We start from the raw sequence: 18,642 nt of genomic DNA on the forward strand, positions 1-18,642 counted from the left end.
GAAGGCCTAACTGTTTGCAACTTCCTTGGGTCACCCCTCTGCCTTAAGCCTTTTCACCACACAAATAAAACATCACCACATCTGTCCAATAAGTATATAGGTAACATTTTGAAGGAACATCAAACCAGAAGATTCACATTTATTTATGGTGTTGGGATTGTCACTTTGGAATTTATATATTCATTTGCTTTTTTAATCACTACTAGTTTTTTCCTAATACTGTTCACACCCAATTTGTATTATTCACCTTGATGTTTTTAGCGCCAACACCTTTACATTTAATTTTTTATTTGGTTCAGTGTTTACACCTTCTTAAAGCGGCAGCTATGTTTTAAAACATTACACCAGGCACCATTTTCAACCCACTCATTATCACAGTCTAAAATCCCTGCCCTATTCTGTTGTGTCTCTAAACAAATATAGTTGATGCCAGGCTCTAATCAGCCTGAGCATCTGTCTACCTTTTTCTAGGCCCTGCAGCTCTTCTCTAAGCTCAGTGGGTTGACTGTTTTTGCCATTTAAGTGAAAGAAGTTCCAGTAAGCAAAATGGGAAGGACAAACACTTTATGAGTTATGAATGTGCATCTGACCTAACCAATACCTTGTTGAGAGGTATAGTTTGGAAGACGAGAAATATGTGGGTCACTTTTCCAGAGTGTGCGGTCTACCTCCTTGGCTTTTTCCTGGAGAGGATGTGTGTTTAGAGTGTCTCCCCACTTGGGCCTCTGGCACATGCTGCAGAAGCTGCAGCATGAGGCAAGGCCTAAGGACTTAAACTCTGCTGGAGGGAACATCTTGAGGAAGTCGGGCAGAAGGAAATCTTGTTAAAGAATGCTGCAGAGAAGCTGGGTAGATGCTACTTTTGGACATTGTATGGAGAATTAACCGCCTATAAGTCAAGGTACCACTGACTACTATCAGAGGGTCAAGGTACAATTTGTTTAGCGATATAGAGCCACTGCAACTTAAAAAAAAAAAAAAAAAAAAAAAGACTGAGTGCTCTTACAGGGTCATAGATCTGTCTGGCTGTTCCCACAGTGCAAGCAATTACCCAGGCTTACTGCTACTTTACAATACCTTTTCTACTTTTGTTCTCTTTTCGGGTATCCCGCATCCCTTAAACACTCTATTCTAGACTTGTGATCAGCCATAAACGTTAAAAGAAACTCAAGTGACTGCTGCCCAACATTTTTTCTTTAATCGTCTAGGTTAAAGAAAAAATCGTCTAGTCTATCTAGATATAGTAGCTGGCGTATAGATCCTGCACCTTTTAAATGTAGTCTATTTTCTTGTCAACCAGCAAAACCTTAAACAAAAAGAAGAATAAAAAAAAAAATAAAAGAAATAAGGATACAACACTTTGCCACAAACAATTTTTTTTTTTTATATTTGGGAGCCGCTGTGGGAAAAGAGAAAAGTAGAAACTCACCCATAAATCCTCCTTTGGCTATACTAATATATTCCTTGTTTTTCTGTAAAGAATACAAATTGTGACATTATCAATAGAAAGTAGAACATAACTAGTATAAATGTTCTACAAAGCAGATTTGTTTTTTTCACTCTTCAGATTAACCACCTAGCGACCACCTGTCATGTTCTGCGGACGAGCGGCCGCTGTAGGCAATGCGACGTACCCGTACATTGCTGCCTACTTCTGGGTTTAGGGCAAGCACATATGCACTCCCCTGCCAGCATCCACTGTCATTGTATGCAGTGGGAGCCTGTCAGCAAGTCCCGGCCAATGATTCATGGCTGGGACCTGCTGATCTGCTGTGTACATTCACAGCCCAGAGCTCTGTGCTGACATTCAACAAAGCTCTGTACACAGGGAATGATTTCTGTGTTTCTCATCCCTACAAAGTAGGGATGAGAAAGTTAGAAACCAATTAGTAAAAGCAGCAAACTTTACATTACACATAGTTAGGCACACATTTAACCCCTTGATCACCCTAGATGTTAACTTCTTCCCAGCCAGTGTCATTAGTATAGTGTCAGCGTATAGTATTTTCACTGATTACTGTATTAATATCACTGGTGATGACAGCGGCAGTTAGTCAGTTCCCCCCAGCGTCAGTGTCAGATTGGAAGCTGCACTATTGCAGTCCCATTATAAATTGTTGATCGTCGCCATTAGTAGTATAAAATAAAAAATTCCACTATATATACACACACACCATAGTTTGTAGACCCTATAACTTTCATGCAAACTAATCAATATACTCTTAGCCTCGGTTCACACTGGGACGACTTGTCAGGCGACCTAGGTCGCCTGACAAGTAGCGTCCCGTTCAGTACAATGGAACCGTTCTAATCGGAGCGACGCAAGTCGCTCCGACTTAGAAAAAGGTTCCTGTACGACTTTGGGGGCGACTTGCATAGACTTCTATACAGAAGTCGTTTTGCAAGTCGCCCTGGCAGTCGTGTGCAGGTCGCCTCGGTGAGGCGACCTGCAAGTCGTGCCGCCTCTGGTGTGAACCGAGGCTTACTGGGATTTTTGTTTATTAAACACATGTAGCAGAATACATTTTGACCAAAATTTATGAAGAATTTTTTTTTAAATTGTATTTGATATAGGTTTTATAGCAGAAGGTAAAAAATAATTTTTCTTCAAAATTTTCGGTCCTTTTTTCATTTATATCTCAAAAAGATTAAAAAACCCAGTGGTGATCAAATACCACCAAATGAAAGCTATTTGTGTGAAAAGAAAAATGACAAACTTAATTTGGGTACAGCGTTGCATGACTGCACAATCACCACTTAAAGTAGCACAGTGCCAAATAGCAAAAAATGGCCTAGACATGAAGGGTAAAAGCTTCCGAAACTGAATTGGTTAATAAATATATTGTAGGTGTTCCAAACCCCATGCTTGCTAGGTTTCCTCCATAAAGTGGAAGTGCAGTTCTACAATAAAAACTCTCCTTTCCCCTTGCCCTTCTGACAAATACTATAAACAGATCTTAGATGCAGGAAACGGTGTTTACCCAATGGGGTGGGTGCTCTCCCTGCAGGCAGTCCACCAGCTCACACATGCACAGGATCTGGAAAGTCTAAAGCACCGATCTGCATCTGCTCATATATTTACTGTTCTTCTCAGGGGAAAGGGTGAGGGGAGGTTGAATATATGAGGGCAGTTCCACATCATAGGAGGAACCTACCAATAGTGGAATGTGGAACACGGATATATAATGAGGCTTTATTAAAACGGGTGTAAACGTTTACAACAGATGTCCCCCTGCCTTGTAGACCAGTCCAATTCCCTTTGTAGTTTTAGGATAGAATGAAAAAACATACATCATAACCATCATTGTATATGCACCCAAACATATGATGCATTACCCCAACTCCAGACTGCCCCATAAAAGGTAACGAGCTCCTACCTGTAAGAAGTGAGCGAGCACCATGTTCATATACATGTCCTCCTCTTCCCTTCCACTGCCCATAAAGCACAGGTGTTCTCCTGCAGCTACTGAGCCAGACTCCAGGGATTGCTTCTGAGCTTCCAGGAGAGACTTCACTGACAGGGCAAACTCTCCGGGGTTCTGCAGCATCTGCAACACACAAAAGCTGTCACATACACAGAACTGCATCAACACACTGGTGGGGGGGTCTGGCAGAATGCAGCAACGGATCACCATTTTCTACACCCAGAAGCCGTGCAAACAAATGATGAAAGGATGAGAGGGGGTTCATTGCAAATTTTGCCTATAGATTGACTTTATTTTGATATACTTGTAAATTGCGTATGTTAGAGTAGAGTACAAGACACAGGTTCCTCCCATTTTCGCCTGTTCTCTCCTTACTTCTTGCTAACACACAGGAGGCTTACAGAGTGGGTAGGGTTATATAGATACACTTGGGGGCAGGCCCACCAAAGCTTTTGCCAGTGTGCAATCACCTGAAGGTAGTGGCATATAACCCATGGTCTAAGAATGAATTCCTGCGTCTTATACTGTATTACGAGAGATGGAATTTACAAATATGTCAACATTTTTATTATCTCAAAATCGTAAAGTACAGGACACAGGAATTGATTCTTATGCTGGCCATATACCAGACGAAAAATCGTCCGAGCGCACTTACGAAAAACATAAGTTCGTGAGAGCAAACAATCACGCCATCAGGTAATGATCGATTTTTGAACAGTAAATCGTTTACAAACATCAATTTATCGTTTTGTCGTGGGGTCTTTGCATATGAAAAGGAAGTGACAAAATGTATTTGACCTAAGCACCCTGGCTTCCTGTGGTTTATGTATACGCCCAGAGGAGCAACGTTTGCTCATCAGAACAAACCTTTTGCGTAGTGAGCATCTCTACTGCATCACCTACATCAGCACCACCTTCATAGTAATTGCTTGGAGTGATGGCTATACAGCAAGCAGAGGAGCCCAGAAGCAAAAGGTGAAGATTATGGAGTAAAGAGTGGCTAAAGAACCGTGATGACTTCTCTCATATGAGATTGGTTCAAGAGCTCAAGGAAAACAATTCTGATGATTATCAGAAATTATCTGAGGATGCCTGATGAGTCCTTTCAGCTGCTCCTGAGTCAAGTGTCACCTCTCATAACAAAAAAGGACACAGCCTTAAGAACTAGCATCACAGCGGAGCAGAGACTGGTAGCAACACTTAGTTTCCTGGCAACTGGATGAAGTTTTGAAGACCTCAAATTCACCACTGGAATCTCTGCCCAGTCGTTAGGCCCTATTTGAATAGTTCAGTTCATGTGGTCATTGTTTGCAAAAATTTGCACCAAAACTTCATCTATTACTTTTTTTTTTTTCTTCAAATTTTGACATAAGCAAATGCAATACACATTACATGTGTACATAAACGGGAAGATTTCGGTCTTCCTAAGTAACACATACTGTTACACAATCACACCCAGCAATTGGTGTTTTACTTAAAGGCAACAGTGGTTACATATCTAATGCTATTAGAACATTGTAAGTGCATCGATATATAGTTATAAACAAAATATATTAACTTGCATATATGAAAATAGGAGTCACTAGAGGACTCATAATGAAAAGAAAGGAAAGAGAGAGGGGGAAGAGAGAGTAAGGAGGTAGAGCTTATCTACCTGTTCAAGGTGGATCCTCCTGGAGGTGCTACAGCTCCCAGACCTCATCATGGACCTCCAGTCTGTTCTGTATTCTAGCGGTCATTTTTTCCATCATTTCCACATCCTTAATCCTGGCATGCAGGGCCTCGGGGGAGGGAGGGGAGCGCCGTTTCCAATTTAGTGCCACAAGACAGCGGGGGGATAGGACGTACCAGTTTCTTATAGGGTACTGGGATTTTCAGTGGTGACAAACCCAGTAGGAAAAATTTCGAAGTGATGGAGTTCGGCCTTTCGAGAAGGCGGGCCAACAGCTGCTGGACCGAGGTCCGAAAAGGGGCGATCAGTGGGCAGCTCCAGTAGATATGAAGGAGGGTACCTCTATCCCCCAGGCAGCGCCAGCAGCGATCGGAGCTAGTGGGGTAAATGGCATGGAGTACATCTGGGGTCATGTACCAGAAGTAAAGTTCATATATTTCTAATGTTGAGGACAAGCACTTTATTGTGGAAATAATATGTTTTATATAATGCATCTGTAATGTGGGTGCTTCATGCACATTTATACTTCAGGCCTGCCTAGGAAAAACCTGGTTTGAGTAAAGCGGTCTTTAAAGTTTGTGCAGCCAGTCACCTCTACTATAGTTGTGTGCAGGCTCAACAAGTCAAATATGTATGGACACATATGGTAGTAGTGTTTTCATGCACCCAAACATCCCATATGTGGACATGCACTCATGGCACTATAGTAGGGATGACTGCCATCACAAACTTTAAAGATAAACTCAAACCAGGTTTATTCTGCAGACCTCCAGACTACTGATAATGTTTGTCAAAAAATTACAGTTTTGAAAACCATGAGAGATAATTAAAAATCATTGTTTGATGGATGTATAATGCTATGTAAAATGTGACAATAATGTTTAACATTTTTGGAGGCCATTAACCACTTGTCGACCATCCGCCGCCATTATACTGTAGCAGGCCGGCACGATCCCGCGAATCGTCATAGCTGTACGTCGGCTTCTTTAAGAGGGATAGCAGGCGCGCACCAGCTGCACTGCGGGGGTGCCGATGCTCATGGCCTGCGGTCGCGATGACCACGGGCACGAGAGGCAGAACAGGGACGTGCGTGTGTAAACACACAAATCCCTGTTCTCTGAGGAGAGGTGAGACAGATCGTGAGTTCCTAATAGCTAGGAACCACGATCTGTCATCGCCTATAGTAAGTCCCTTCCCCCTACAGTTAGAACACACACTAGGGAACACAGTTAACTCCCCCTAGTGTTAGCCCCTTCCCTGCCAGGTGACATTTATACAGTAATTAGTGCATTTTAATAGCAATGATCGCTGTATAAATTGTCAAGCGTCCCAAAAACGTGTCTGGCATGTCTCTCGGGGGGGGGGGGGGGGGGGGTGTTGTAACGCAGATTGCCGCCATTACTAGTAAAAAAAATAATAATTAAAAATGTCATAAATCCCCTATTTTGTAGCTTTGTAACTTTTGCGCAAACCAATCAATATACGCTTATTGCGATTTTTATTACCAAAAATATGTAGAAGCATACATATCGGCCTAAACTGAGAAAAAAATTGCTTTTTTTTTTTTAAATTGTGATATTTATTATAGCAAAAAGTACAAAATATTGTGTTTTTGTCAAATTTGTCGCTTTTTTTTTTGTTTATAGCGCAAAAAATAAAAACTGCAGAGATTATCAAATACCACCAAAATAAAAGCTCTATTTGTGGGAAAAAAAGAACATCAGTTGTGTTTGGGTATGGCGTCGAACGACCGCACAGTTGCCAGTTAAAGCGACGCAGCGCCGTATCGTAAAAAATGGCCTGGTCATTGAGCAGCCAAATCTTCCGGGTTTGAAGTGGTTAAAAAAAAAAAAAAATATGCACAAAAAAAGTTTGTAAAACTATTTCTTTACTTTATCAAAAAATAACAAATTGCAATAAAGTTTTAATATTGCATATTTGGTCTGTTGTACTAGTTTTTCTACAAGACAGGTATTATCACGATTGACGAGGTTGCAGGTTATATAATTGGTGGTGTGTACGATTTGCCGTGACCTTTTGACGTGAACGTGCCTTCCGGTTAAATGTTTTTCACCCATGCGCAGTAGCAACCATTCGTTTTTTCACAGACGAATAAGGCATTAACCTTGAAATTCATCGTTCATACAGCATCAGTTTTCCAAACTTGCCGCTCGTTTTTTTTTGCCACAAATATGTCACAACTGATTAACGATTTGTGCCTATTAACTTGCCGAAAAATGAATAAAGTGTCTAAACGACCGATTTTCGTCCGATTTTTCGTCTACTTCAGTAATGGCGAACCTTGGCACCCCAGATGTTTTGGAACTACATTTCCCATGATGCTCATGCACTCTGTAGTGTAGTGTAGCATCATGGGAAATGTAGTTCCAAAACATCTGGAGTGCCAAGGTTCGCCATCACTGGTCTAGTGTATGGCCAGCATTAGAAAATGGAACATCCACAAGCAATAAATGGAGAAAAAAAAAAATGCTGAAAAAGCCCAGGAACCCCAACACCTTCAGGGGAATGGGCTCAGGTAGGGAAGAAGGAAGTCATTCCCTGATGGTGGAAGCCCTAGGAAAAAAAAAGAAAGGGAAAACACCCAATCAGGTACAAGACAAGGGAGGAATCCCATACAGGACCACCCTGTGGGAGAACAGATGGAGGGGTACATTTCCCAAGGGAAGACATGGCAGGTAGATGACAGTCCTGATCCCACCTATAATGTTAAGTGAAAATTGTTTGATATGCCTTCAAAGCAGGACAGGGGGTGGGAGAATGATGTTCCCACAAAAGGGGATAGGAAGGCCACCAGGGAAGCAAGAAGGATTGTCTTTTAGGATACTTTGTCCTTGTGTAGCATCAAAAAATGAGGAGCTTCTAGAAAAAAAGTAGTGGGAAACTACTGGAGAGAAAGCTGCTCCATTTTTACAAAGGACTTTTTAAGGAAGTAACCTCCAAGAGCACAAGGGGATGGCTCTGCATGGGCAAGAGCATGCCAAGTAAGCCCCAGAGGGACAAAGTAGGTTGGAGCAGGGTGACAAAGAAGAGCTTGCAAGATGAGTGCACAGGGAGTGCAAGAACCAAGGTGTTAAAAGGAGGACCTACAATGCCGAACTAATACCTGCAGGGTACTAAGGGCTAGGTGTTTGAAAAATACAGACAGAAGAAGTTGCAAGATGAGAAACTACAATAAGTTTTAAGATGGAGTTCGCCATGTGAAGGCCAAGCGAAAAGAGCTCTAGGTAGTAGAATTATCCTCCTCATATAGTGAGAAGAGTCCTAGTGGCCCTGAATGGAGAGAACAAAGCACAGGCTGCCTTAAAAAAAAAAAAAGTGTCCATCAGCAGAACCTGGGAAAAATTCTTATGAGGGGGAAAACAAGAGGTGCCAATGAACGTATAATTCTGTGGACCAAATAGAGAGAAAAAAACATTGTGATAAAGCGAGAACATGAATGAGAATTGTGTCACAATTAGATCCAAGTACCCCAGATGACAGAAGGTCAGGGGGAGGGGCCCGAGAAGGAAGTGGGATCTACCGAAAAAGGGAGAAGTGTGATCATCAGCATTTGGGAAATTGGTTCAAATAACTGGGCTTAGGAGCCCTGTAAAAAAGAAAAAAAAAAAAGTTCAAGGCACTCTAGGATATGAATATTCTATATATATTTGTATTTAGGTCTAATAAAAATGCACCACAGATTTGTGGCGATTTATTTTCAGCAATGCAAGGACTACATTGATGAGACACAAAGGAAGTATAACCCATCACATTGCATTTGCTAGAACAAAACTCTCAAATGAGACACACAGTGACAGATCTACAGAAGAGCAGCCAGAAGCCTACCTGCTGCAGTAATTGCGACAAAATGTTTTAAAGGCCACGATGGGACATGTGTCCCTAAATAGACAATGGGCCCTGCGCAGGATTTCGAATATCCTTGTAATTTTTTCCAAAAGGGGAAGGCGATGACCAAACCTTTGTGACTATAAAACTGCAAGGAGGTGCAGGGATATTGTCTGCTTTTGTGAAGTAGCTGGTTGAAACTGGGTAGTTAAAAACAGAGGGCAGTAATTTTTGTGGGCCTCTCCAAAAGACAGTGAGGTCTGGTTCACACCTATGCAGTTTGCTTTTGATCCGTTTCTGTGGTGCTTTTTGCGATGCGTTTTTCACACTTTTTTTTATACACTTTGCATTTTTTATGATTTTTTTTTTGGCCAATTTGTTCTTGGGCAGATAAAAATATGCAAAACCTGGCAAAAACCCACTACATGCTTTTCCTTAGCTTCTCCACTGAAGTCTATTGAAACTAAAATGCACCATTTTGTGTTTAAAAAAAGTCCCCAACCCTTTCCAAAAACCCAGCAGCTGAAAAAAAGCAAACATGTGAACGTGTCCCTTGGAAACCATGTTAAATGGACTGTAGCGCATTTCTGCAAAAAGCACTGGAAAAATGCAACAGTGTGAACAGGCCTGAAATAAAGGACTGGGGCATCTCTGCTCTAAGCTGGAGCATATGCCAGTAGACACCCCTCACATCCACGGGTGGGGCAAATCCTCATTTTGAAGGTGGCTTTTTAGCAGGTCTGGTGGGCTTGGAGGTAAAGAGTCTACCACAAAATGAAAAACCTGCAGTAGATGATGACGGAGTGGGCAAGCAGATCGGAGACATTCAGTGGAGGAGGATAAATTAATAGGGAGGTGCGATTGTGGATCTTCTGTAACCATCTACATGTATTCAAGGGCAAGAGGTGTAATCTTGCAAAAATAACAGGATTATCAATACCAGGAGAATATTCACTGCAGAGTTCTCCAGTCCAGTTTGCCATAGCGTGGGCAACTGACAGAGCGGCAATAGTAAGCTACAATGCCAGCCTACCAGAGATAAGGAGAACTTCAAAAGAGTCCCCAAATGCCTATCATCTGAATCCTTTTAGGGTGGGGGGGTATACCCAAAATAGGAAAAAATAGATTGATTGTTTAGTGCTGGGAATGGCTGGGTCCACAGTGGGAACAGTCCATCTTTTTACGAAATCCTCTTCCATAGGGTACAAGGAAGAAAACATGTCAGGAGGAGTGAGAAATCTCTTCAAAACCAATCAGAGAGCCCAATTGGCTTGATCAAAAAAGAAAAAGGGCTTTCTAAATGTTCCCTTAATTCTTGTGCCTAATGAAATATGTGGATGCTGTGCAGAACTAGGTGTATCTAGTCATAAACTAGCAAGCACTACCTGATCAATCAGTCCACTATTGCCAGCATATGGTAAGAAGCCATAAGATTTAACTTCACAAAATTTTGGTGGTGAAAAATCTTCAGCAGCCTCCACTAAAATGTTAGTGCCTCCCTTGCCTTCAGCAAACATAAGTGAGCCAGGCAATTCACATTCTAATAAATGAAGGAAGCACTTCTAATCTGTCAGTGCCAAGGGAGAATCTTCCCGTGCAGGGTACTTACAGAATGGATGTGGACTGAGGATTTTCAGTGTGTCTGGCATGAGGGAATTGCAATAACCCAAGTTACTGTGGCTGTATCTCTGCAATATCAAGCAACAGGTAAGACAGGTAGTGTCAAAAATACATGAAAATATAATTAAGCAGACTACATACAATGAAAATAAAATAACATTAAAAGACAATGTTGCCACAGGCACACAGACACCCAGAGTGGAGGGCACTTGATGCATGAAGGGCCGTACTGGTTATAACTGTCTGATGCATATGAACTAACAAACCTGGGATAGTGGGAGAGAGCTTCAGATCGAGAGGCTGCCTTCAGCAGCCTCTCGATCTGCCAACTGTGAGTAACTTGTGTATCTCCAGTATGGAGGGCGCTTTCTCCTTCTATGCTCATCTCAAGGAACAGCCTACTGATTATCAACCCTAATGCTGCGTACACACGAGCGGAGTTTACGGCAGACTTTGCCCGGCGGACGGGATTTTGTCGGACAATTCAATCGTGTGTGGGCTCCAGCGGACTTTGTTTTCTCAAAAGTTGGACGGACTTAGATTTGAAACAGGTTTTAAATCAATCCGTCGAAATAGAGTCCGGTCGAAAAGTCTGCTTGTCTGTATGCTAGTTCGCCGGACAAAAAGCCACGCTAGGGCAGCTATTGGCTATGAACTTCCTTGTTTTAGTCCGGTCGTACGTCATCAGGTATGAATTCGACGGACTTTGGTGGATTGTGTGTAGGCAAGTCCGTTCATTCAGAAAGTCCGTCGTAAAGTCCGTCGTAAAGTCCGCCGTAAAGTCCGCCGTAAAGTCCGCCGTAAAGTCCGCCGTAAAGTCCGCCGTAAAGTCCGCCGTAAAGTCCGCCGTAAAGTCCGCCGTAAAGTCCGCCGTAAAGTCCGCCGTAAAGTCCGACCGTGTGTACGCGGCATTAGAATTCCTCAGGTTCCATCACTGCTTGAGCCATCACCACTGATCTAGTCCACCTCATCCTTCACCAGCAGATTTCAGCGACTTTATTTTCAATCCACATTTCATCCGTAGATACTGTCATGAGAGTGTCTGTGTCCTTAATTGTATATTGCATATAACTCGATTGATTCTGGGAAATAGAGCGGACAGAGGTCTGGAATGCGAGTGTATTGCCCTTTACTGACACCGCTGTATGCTTCCTGTCTGAAGCCCTCTCCCACTATCCCAGGTCTATTAGTTCATATGCATCGGACACAGTTATAACCAGTGCGACCCCTTCATCCATCAAGTGCCCTCGCTCTGGGTGCGTTTGGGCCTGTGGCAACATTGTCTTTTAATGTTATTTTATTTTCATTGTATGTTGTCTGCTAACTTATATTTTCATGTATTTTTGACACAAATAAAGAATTTTTAAAAACTGTTGGGAGAAGATTGCCCAATCCTTTTATCCCGTAGAACAATTTGGGTTCCTTCCCACCACCACACTTTTTCCTCATATGCTTTCCTAGTTCGGGACCTAAGGTAAAGGGCACCACCCCAATTAAGGTGAGTCACTATCCCCCCTCCCAATGTTGGGCCCTACATTCACCCAACACTACGACCCTATGAGATGATCTGGTACCTTCTCTTCTTTTTAACAGGTAAGACAGCAAATGATCAGCTTGCATCAACAGTGAAAAACTGTGTCTGAAGTGCACAGTTAGGAGGCTTATATGCACTCGGTCACATGCCAGAGAGGAATTTACATTAGTGAAGTGGATGAAAAGACTGCCAAATAAAAATAGGTCATGCTGTAATAACGTCATCCACGTTAATAAAGCAAAACAGTAATAACTATGGAAAAAAAGAAAAAACACAAAAAGTGTAGATTATCTCATAACCTATAAATCATAAACTGCTTGGGTGTGTTAGCATTGTGGTGTGTCTTGTAAGATAAAAGAATATAATCTAGTGTGTACTTCAGTTCCAAGTAATGATTCAAGAGGGCATGCATAGCCAGCAACCAGTATGTAAAAAAAAGGTACAGGAAACCATGTCTCACCATGTCCACGTCACTGGTCCCCTTCAGGGTCAAGGCTTCGCCTGTCATGGTGGGCATACCCCTAAAGGCTTCTTCAGGGTTAGGGTGCTGTAGAAATGGACCACATCCCTGGATTTGTAGAACACCCTGCGGCTAACTACAGTTGCTGCACCACATGGCAAGCTGAGGGCAAAAAGCAGAATCCAGTGCTCAAAGCATACATTACAGGCCAGCCCCGCTGCCACAGCATCTGGTTCCCGTGGTATACATTGAGAGTAATCAATCTGGAAACTGCTAGTGAGACAGATCGCAAAAGGCAGTTGTATCCTGATAGAAGCATCATTAAAAAAAAAAAAAAAAAAAAAAGTAAATCTGGTGAAAGAGAGAAATCTCCAACAGAAAGAGGAGTCCATCACCGAAGGACACGAAGAGTGAAAAAAAACAAAAAAAAAAAAAAAAACTGGAGCCTCATGAACTGAATGGGGTTATATGGATACACTGGGAGGCGGGACCAGCAAAGTTTTTGCTAGTGTTCAATCAACTGAAGGTAATGGAATATGAGATAACACATCTCATTGTCTAATAATCAATTCCTGTGTCTTGTACTGTACTCCAAAATATGGAATTTACAGCTACGTCAAAATTATCCTAAATTGTACAGTACGATATGTTTAAGATATTAGCTTTTAAAGCAATATGTAAAGAAATGGAAAATGCACATATTTATAACCACAATACAAACATTACAAGTGACAATTGTTATGCCTTACCAAATCAGAGTCCAAGTGAAATGCCGTAGACAGGTGGCCAGAATTGTACTGCTCGGCTGGTCGGCAATCCACCACAAAGAACCGTACGCCCTCCTAAAATAACCCGGTAATTCAAATTTAAAAAGGCAAAAAAAACAAAACAAAAAAACACAGACTTGATTCTAAAGCTGGTCATGCACAGTTTTCTTTTTTTTTTTTTTTTTTTTCTTAAGGCCTCATGCACACAAGACACTGTTAAACTCGTGTTCAGAGGCATTTGGACACTTTTCAACTGCCCCTGAACCCATTCAATGTTATCCTATGTGTCCATGTACACAGTCTCGTTTTTTTGGCATTTTTAGGCAGTTGCGTTTAACCTTGTTTTTCCAGAAGCAAAAAAATGGGTTCAGACGCAAAAGTTTTCCACGTTTCAGACGCCAAATGCGGCTAAACACCGGTACCGCGTTTAGCCGCGTTTGCGTTTATAAGTGTTTTTTACAACCCGACTTTGGGGCCCCATATCTTGGGGCCACTTGGTGCTAGGGACCCCAAATTTGGTATGCAAACACAGTGGAACTAGCACTATACCTGGGGTTCCTAGCACCAAGTGGCCCCAAGATATGGGGCCCCAAAGTCGGGTCACAAAATGTTATTCTGCTGCAGAAAAGTGCTTGACATTTTGCGACCCGAATTTGGGGCCCCATATCCCGGGGTCACTTAGTGCTAGGAACCCCAAATTTGGTGTGCTAACAGTTGGACTAACACTATAACATATCCAAATTTGGGGTTCCTAGCACAAAGTGGCCCCAAGATATGGGGCCCCAAAGTCGAGTCACAAAATGTCATTCTCTGGTGCAGAAGTGCTTGACATTTTGCGACCCCATATCTTGGGGCCACTTAGTGCTAGGAACCCCAAATTTGGATATGTTGTAGTGCTAGTTCCACTGTGTTAGCACACCTAGCACAGGGGTTCCTAGCACTAAGTGGCCCCGAGATACGGGGCCTCAAAGTTGGGTTGCAAAATGTAATTCTGCAGACGCTTCTAGACGCAAACGCCGGCTAAACGCGGCATGCAAACTCGGCAAAACGGGCGTTTCTAAACACAGGTTTCAGCTTTTAAAAACCTGTGTTCAGCAGAGTTTGCACCAGCGTCTCGTGTGCATGAGGCCTAAATCATTTTATTATTGCAAAATGTTTATATTGTTTTGTATGGTTAGGCTTATAAAACATATTATGAAAGTGGAAATCTCAATTTATAAACATCAATTGTTCCTGTTGGAGGTCTAAAAAGGAATGCATTAGAGACATGGTAAGCTGACTTGAAAGACACTTTTTGTTTCTTTTATACAGCCTGCCACACAAACAAAAAAGGTGTATGGAGCAATCTTTCCTGCCAGGTCATTGTCCTCTGATAGCTCCCCAAGCTATTTGCTGAGAGGCATGGTGAGTATTTTGCAGCTCTCATTTGTTTTTGAAAATGAAGAAAGTCAAGAAAAAACTTTTTTTTTTTCAATTTTCAAAACTTTGTGACAAAAAGCGAGGTCTGCAAAACACTCACTATACCTCTCAGCAAATAGCTTGGGGTGTCTACTTTCCAAAATGGGGTCATTTGGGGGCGGGTTTTGTGCCACCTGGGCATTCCATGGCCTCCGAAACTGTGATAGGGAGTGAAGAGTGAAATCAAAAATTTACGCCCTTAGAAAGCCTGAAGGCGGTGCTTGGTTTTCGGGTCCCGTACGCGGCTAGGCTCCCAAAAAGTCTCACACATGTGGTATCCCCGTACTCAGGAGAAGCAACAGAATGTATTTTGGGGTGTAATTTCACATATTCCCATGGCATTTGTGCATTTGTCTCTTTCCCGCAACTTGTGTCACAATATAAAATATTCCATGGACTCGACATGCCTCTCAGCAAATAGCTTGGGGTGTCTACTTTCCAAAATGGGGTCATTTGGGGGGTTTTGAACTGTCCTGGTATTTTATGCACAACATTTAGAAGCTTATGTCACACATCACCCACTCTTCTAACCACTTGAAGACAAAGCCCTTTCTGACACTTTTTGTTTACATGAAAAAATTATTTTTCTTTTGCAAGAAAATTATTTTGAACCCCCCAAACATTATATAATTTTTAAAGCAAATGCCCTACAGATTAAAATGGTGGGTGTTTAATTTTTTTTTTCACACAGTATTTGCGCAGCGATTTTTCAAACGCATTTTTTGGGGAAAAAACACACTTTTTAAAATTTTAATGCACTAAAACACACTATATTGCCCAAATGTTTGATGTAATAAAAAAGATGATCTTAGGCCGAGTACATGGATACCAAACATGACATGCTTTACAATTGCGCACAAACGTGCAGTGGCAACAAATTAAATACATTTTTAAAAGCCTTTAAAAGCCTTTACAGGTTACCACTGTAGATTTACAGAGGAGGTCTACTGCTAAAATTACTGCCCTTGATCCGACGCTCATGGTGACACCTCACATGCATGGTGCAATTGCTGTTTACATTTGACGACAGACCGACGCTTGCGTTCGCCTTAGCGCGAGAGCAGGGGGCGACAGGGGTGCTTTATTTTTTTTTTCTTTATTATTTTTTTGCTTCTTTATCGTGGCCCCCCCTCGCGATCGCCGCCGGCCAATCGAATCATTCCTATGCTGCTGTATGCTAAACAGCAGCAAAGGAAATGATGTCATCTCTCCTCGGCTTGGTATTTTCCGTTCCGGCGCCGAGGAGAGAAGACATCACTGTGAGTGTAAAACACACACACACACAGTAGAACATGCCAGGCACACAAAACACCCCCCGATCCCCCCACCCGTCACACTGACACCAAGCAGTTTTTTTTTTTTTTTTCTCCTGATTACTGCATGGTGTCAGTTTGTGACAGTGTGTTAGGGCAGTTAGTGTTAGCCCCTTTTAGGTCTAGGATACCCCCCTAACCCCCCCTAATAAAGTATTAACCCCTTGATCACCCCCCGTCACCAGTGTCACTAAGCGATCGTTTTTCTGATCGCAGTATTAGTGTCACTGGTGACGCTAGTTAGGTAGGTAAATATTTAGGTTCGCCATCAGTGTTTTATAGCGACAGGGACCCCCATATACTACCTAATAAAGGTTTTAACCCTTTGATTGCCCCCCTAGTTAGCACCTGCAGTTTGCCCCTCCGCGCGACCCACCCCACCATCGATCGATCGCTGTCACTTACAAAACACTAAACGCATAACTGCAGCGTTCGCAGAGTCAGGCCTTATCCCTGCGATCGCTAACAGTTTTTTTGGTAGCGTTTTGGTGAACTGGCAAGCACCAGCGGTCTAGTACACCCCGGTCGTAGTCAAACCAGCACTGCAGTAACACTTGGTGACGTGGCGAGTCCCATAAATGCAGTTCGTAATAAGAAGGAAAGTTTGGGACTTTATATGAAGCAATTGAGTAGTGGAGGTAGATTACAATATAAACATATTTATTTAGTAGCATGAATTTACATACAAAAAAATAAAAGAATATTTCATATCATATATACACGAGAGACGTGCACAAAGGCCGAGTATGTAAAATGGAAAAATACATGCATAACATCATATGATCAAAACAATGAATACATATATGCATAAGAATAACATGTACATGCCAATAGCAGCAGGCCTACCACGGCACATGCACCCACATGGTACATCTGTATCCACCAGATGGTATAAAAAACATCATGTATTAAAAATAGATAAATCTCAATCCGTATGGGGTATGTGGCTGCAGCATCATATAAAGCTCTACGCGTTTCGTGGGTATTCCCACTCGTCAGGAGCGGATGCGTCAGACATATTCTATGGAATAAAAAGATTTGATTTAAGGAACCGCACTTCTCAAAAAAGTTCAAAAAAATGTTGGTATGGGTGGTTAACCACTGACACTCACCAACCCAGGCATAGACCGCAAAGTGGAGTTATCGGAGCAGGGCTGGCCGAGAACATGGCCTCAACGCGGGAGCTGAGGCGGCATAATACAGGATTGCAGCATCGGATAGGGCAAGAGCTTAAAGTATGGATGAGAGCTCCATGTAGCCAAGAAAGTAGTGTGTATTCAATGGGGCAAGGATATTTGGGAACAAGATTAAATATATGTGTAATTATAATATATTCATCATAGTGATAGTATATAGCAGGAGATGGTGATACAAATAAATGAACCCAGTATAGCTCCATATAAGAGGCGTATAAATAATATGAAAAAGGTAAGGAAGATACACATAATGCCCAAGGATGTGAAAGTATCTGTGTGTAGAAGTGATGAACATGAACATACAACAGATTGTGGTAGGAGTACTGATGGGAATACCACGTGGAATCAAGGGCAAATAGAGTGAACAGAAAGCAAATCCACCAAGAGAGAGAAAAGAAAAGAAGGTAAAGATTAAGAAAGCAAAGGAGAATGCCTACCCTAATGCTGCAACGAAACAACCTCCAGCAGATCGTGTAGCTGGTGTGTGGAGACCCCAAAGGGGAACTGATGAATGGAGCATTTCACTTGAATGGGGGATGTAATTATGCCGCCAACGCCACGCTAATGAGCCAATGGAGGCGAGGGAACCGCACCTGAAGTGAGTGACACTCAACAACCGACGCGGAGACCTCCCCATACCGGGACACATGTTATGGCTAGACGCCGGCGCCATGACCTCATTTCTGACGTCGCACGCACGGAGTGAAGCCGCCACACAGAACAGCGTGGCGCCGATGCGCAAATCGGCAGACGCCCCGTTCTCACAAACACTAGGTGCAGGGGGAGAGTCCAGTGAGCGCATTGCCAATACAAACATTCATCCATATTGTTTAACATCCATGTTTCCATGCTTTGCACATGTTATTCTTTATAGGCAGCAATTTCTCCACTAAGTTTCATGCACCCACACGGACTGCCTCCAACCAGATGTTCCATGCACACTCCCTCTGCCTGGTCATGGTCTGACGTGGGTGGATGGGTCGGTGTTTGGACATGGCTGGGCTCCACCTCTATCGCGGGAGCTGCGATGCGCTCACTGGACTCTCCCCCTCCTCCCCCTGCACCTAGTGTTTGTGAGAACGGGGCGTCTGCCGCTTTGCGCATCGGCGCCACGCTTGTCACGCTGTTCTGTGTGACGGCTTCACTCCGTGCGTGCGACGTCAGAAATGAGGTCATGGCGCCGGCATCTAGCCATAACATCTTGTGTCCCGGTATGGGGAGGTCTCCGCGTCGGTTGTTGAGTGTCACTCACTTCAGGTGCGGTTCCCTCGCCTCCATTGGCTCATTAGCGTGGCGTTGGCGGCATAATTACATCCCCCATTCAAGTGAACTGCTCCATTCATCAGTTCCC

At 42.8% G+C, this 18,642-nt stretch overlaps 1 protein-coding gene across 2 annotated transcripts in view; it reads right to left on the reverse strand.

The window, feature by feature from the left end:
* TBC1D23 (TBC1 domain family member 23) overlaps positions 1-18,642 on the reverse strand; it is a 121,231-nt gene that overhangs the window by 31,449 nt on the left and 71,140 nt on the right. For both annotated transcript variants that reach the window (XM_073616961.1, XM_073616960.1), the window contains exons 10-12: positions 13,307-13,399; positions 3,378-3,548; positions 1,430-1,472 (exon numbers count right to left, since the gene is read on the reverse strand). In XM_073616961.1, the coding sequence (XP_073473062.1) occupies positions 1,430-1,472; positions 3,378-3,548; positions 13,307-13,399 (307 nt within the window). The remainder of the gene's footprint in view (positions 1-1,429; positions 1,473-3,377; positions 3,549-13,306; positions 13,400-18,642) is intronic.

This window comes from Aquarana catesbeiana, linkage group LG02 (assembly GCF_042186555.1).
Source record: "Aquarana catesbeiana isolate 2022-GZ linkage group LG02, ASM4218655v1, whole genome shotgun sequence".
NCBI classification, from domain to species: Eukaryota; Metazoa; Chordata; class Amphibia; order Anura; family Ranidae; genus Aquarana; species Aquarana catesbeiana.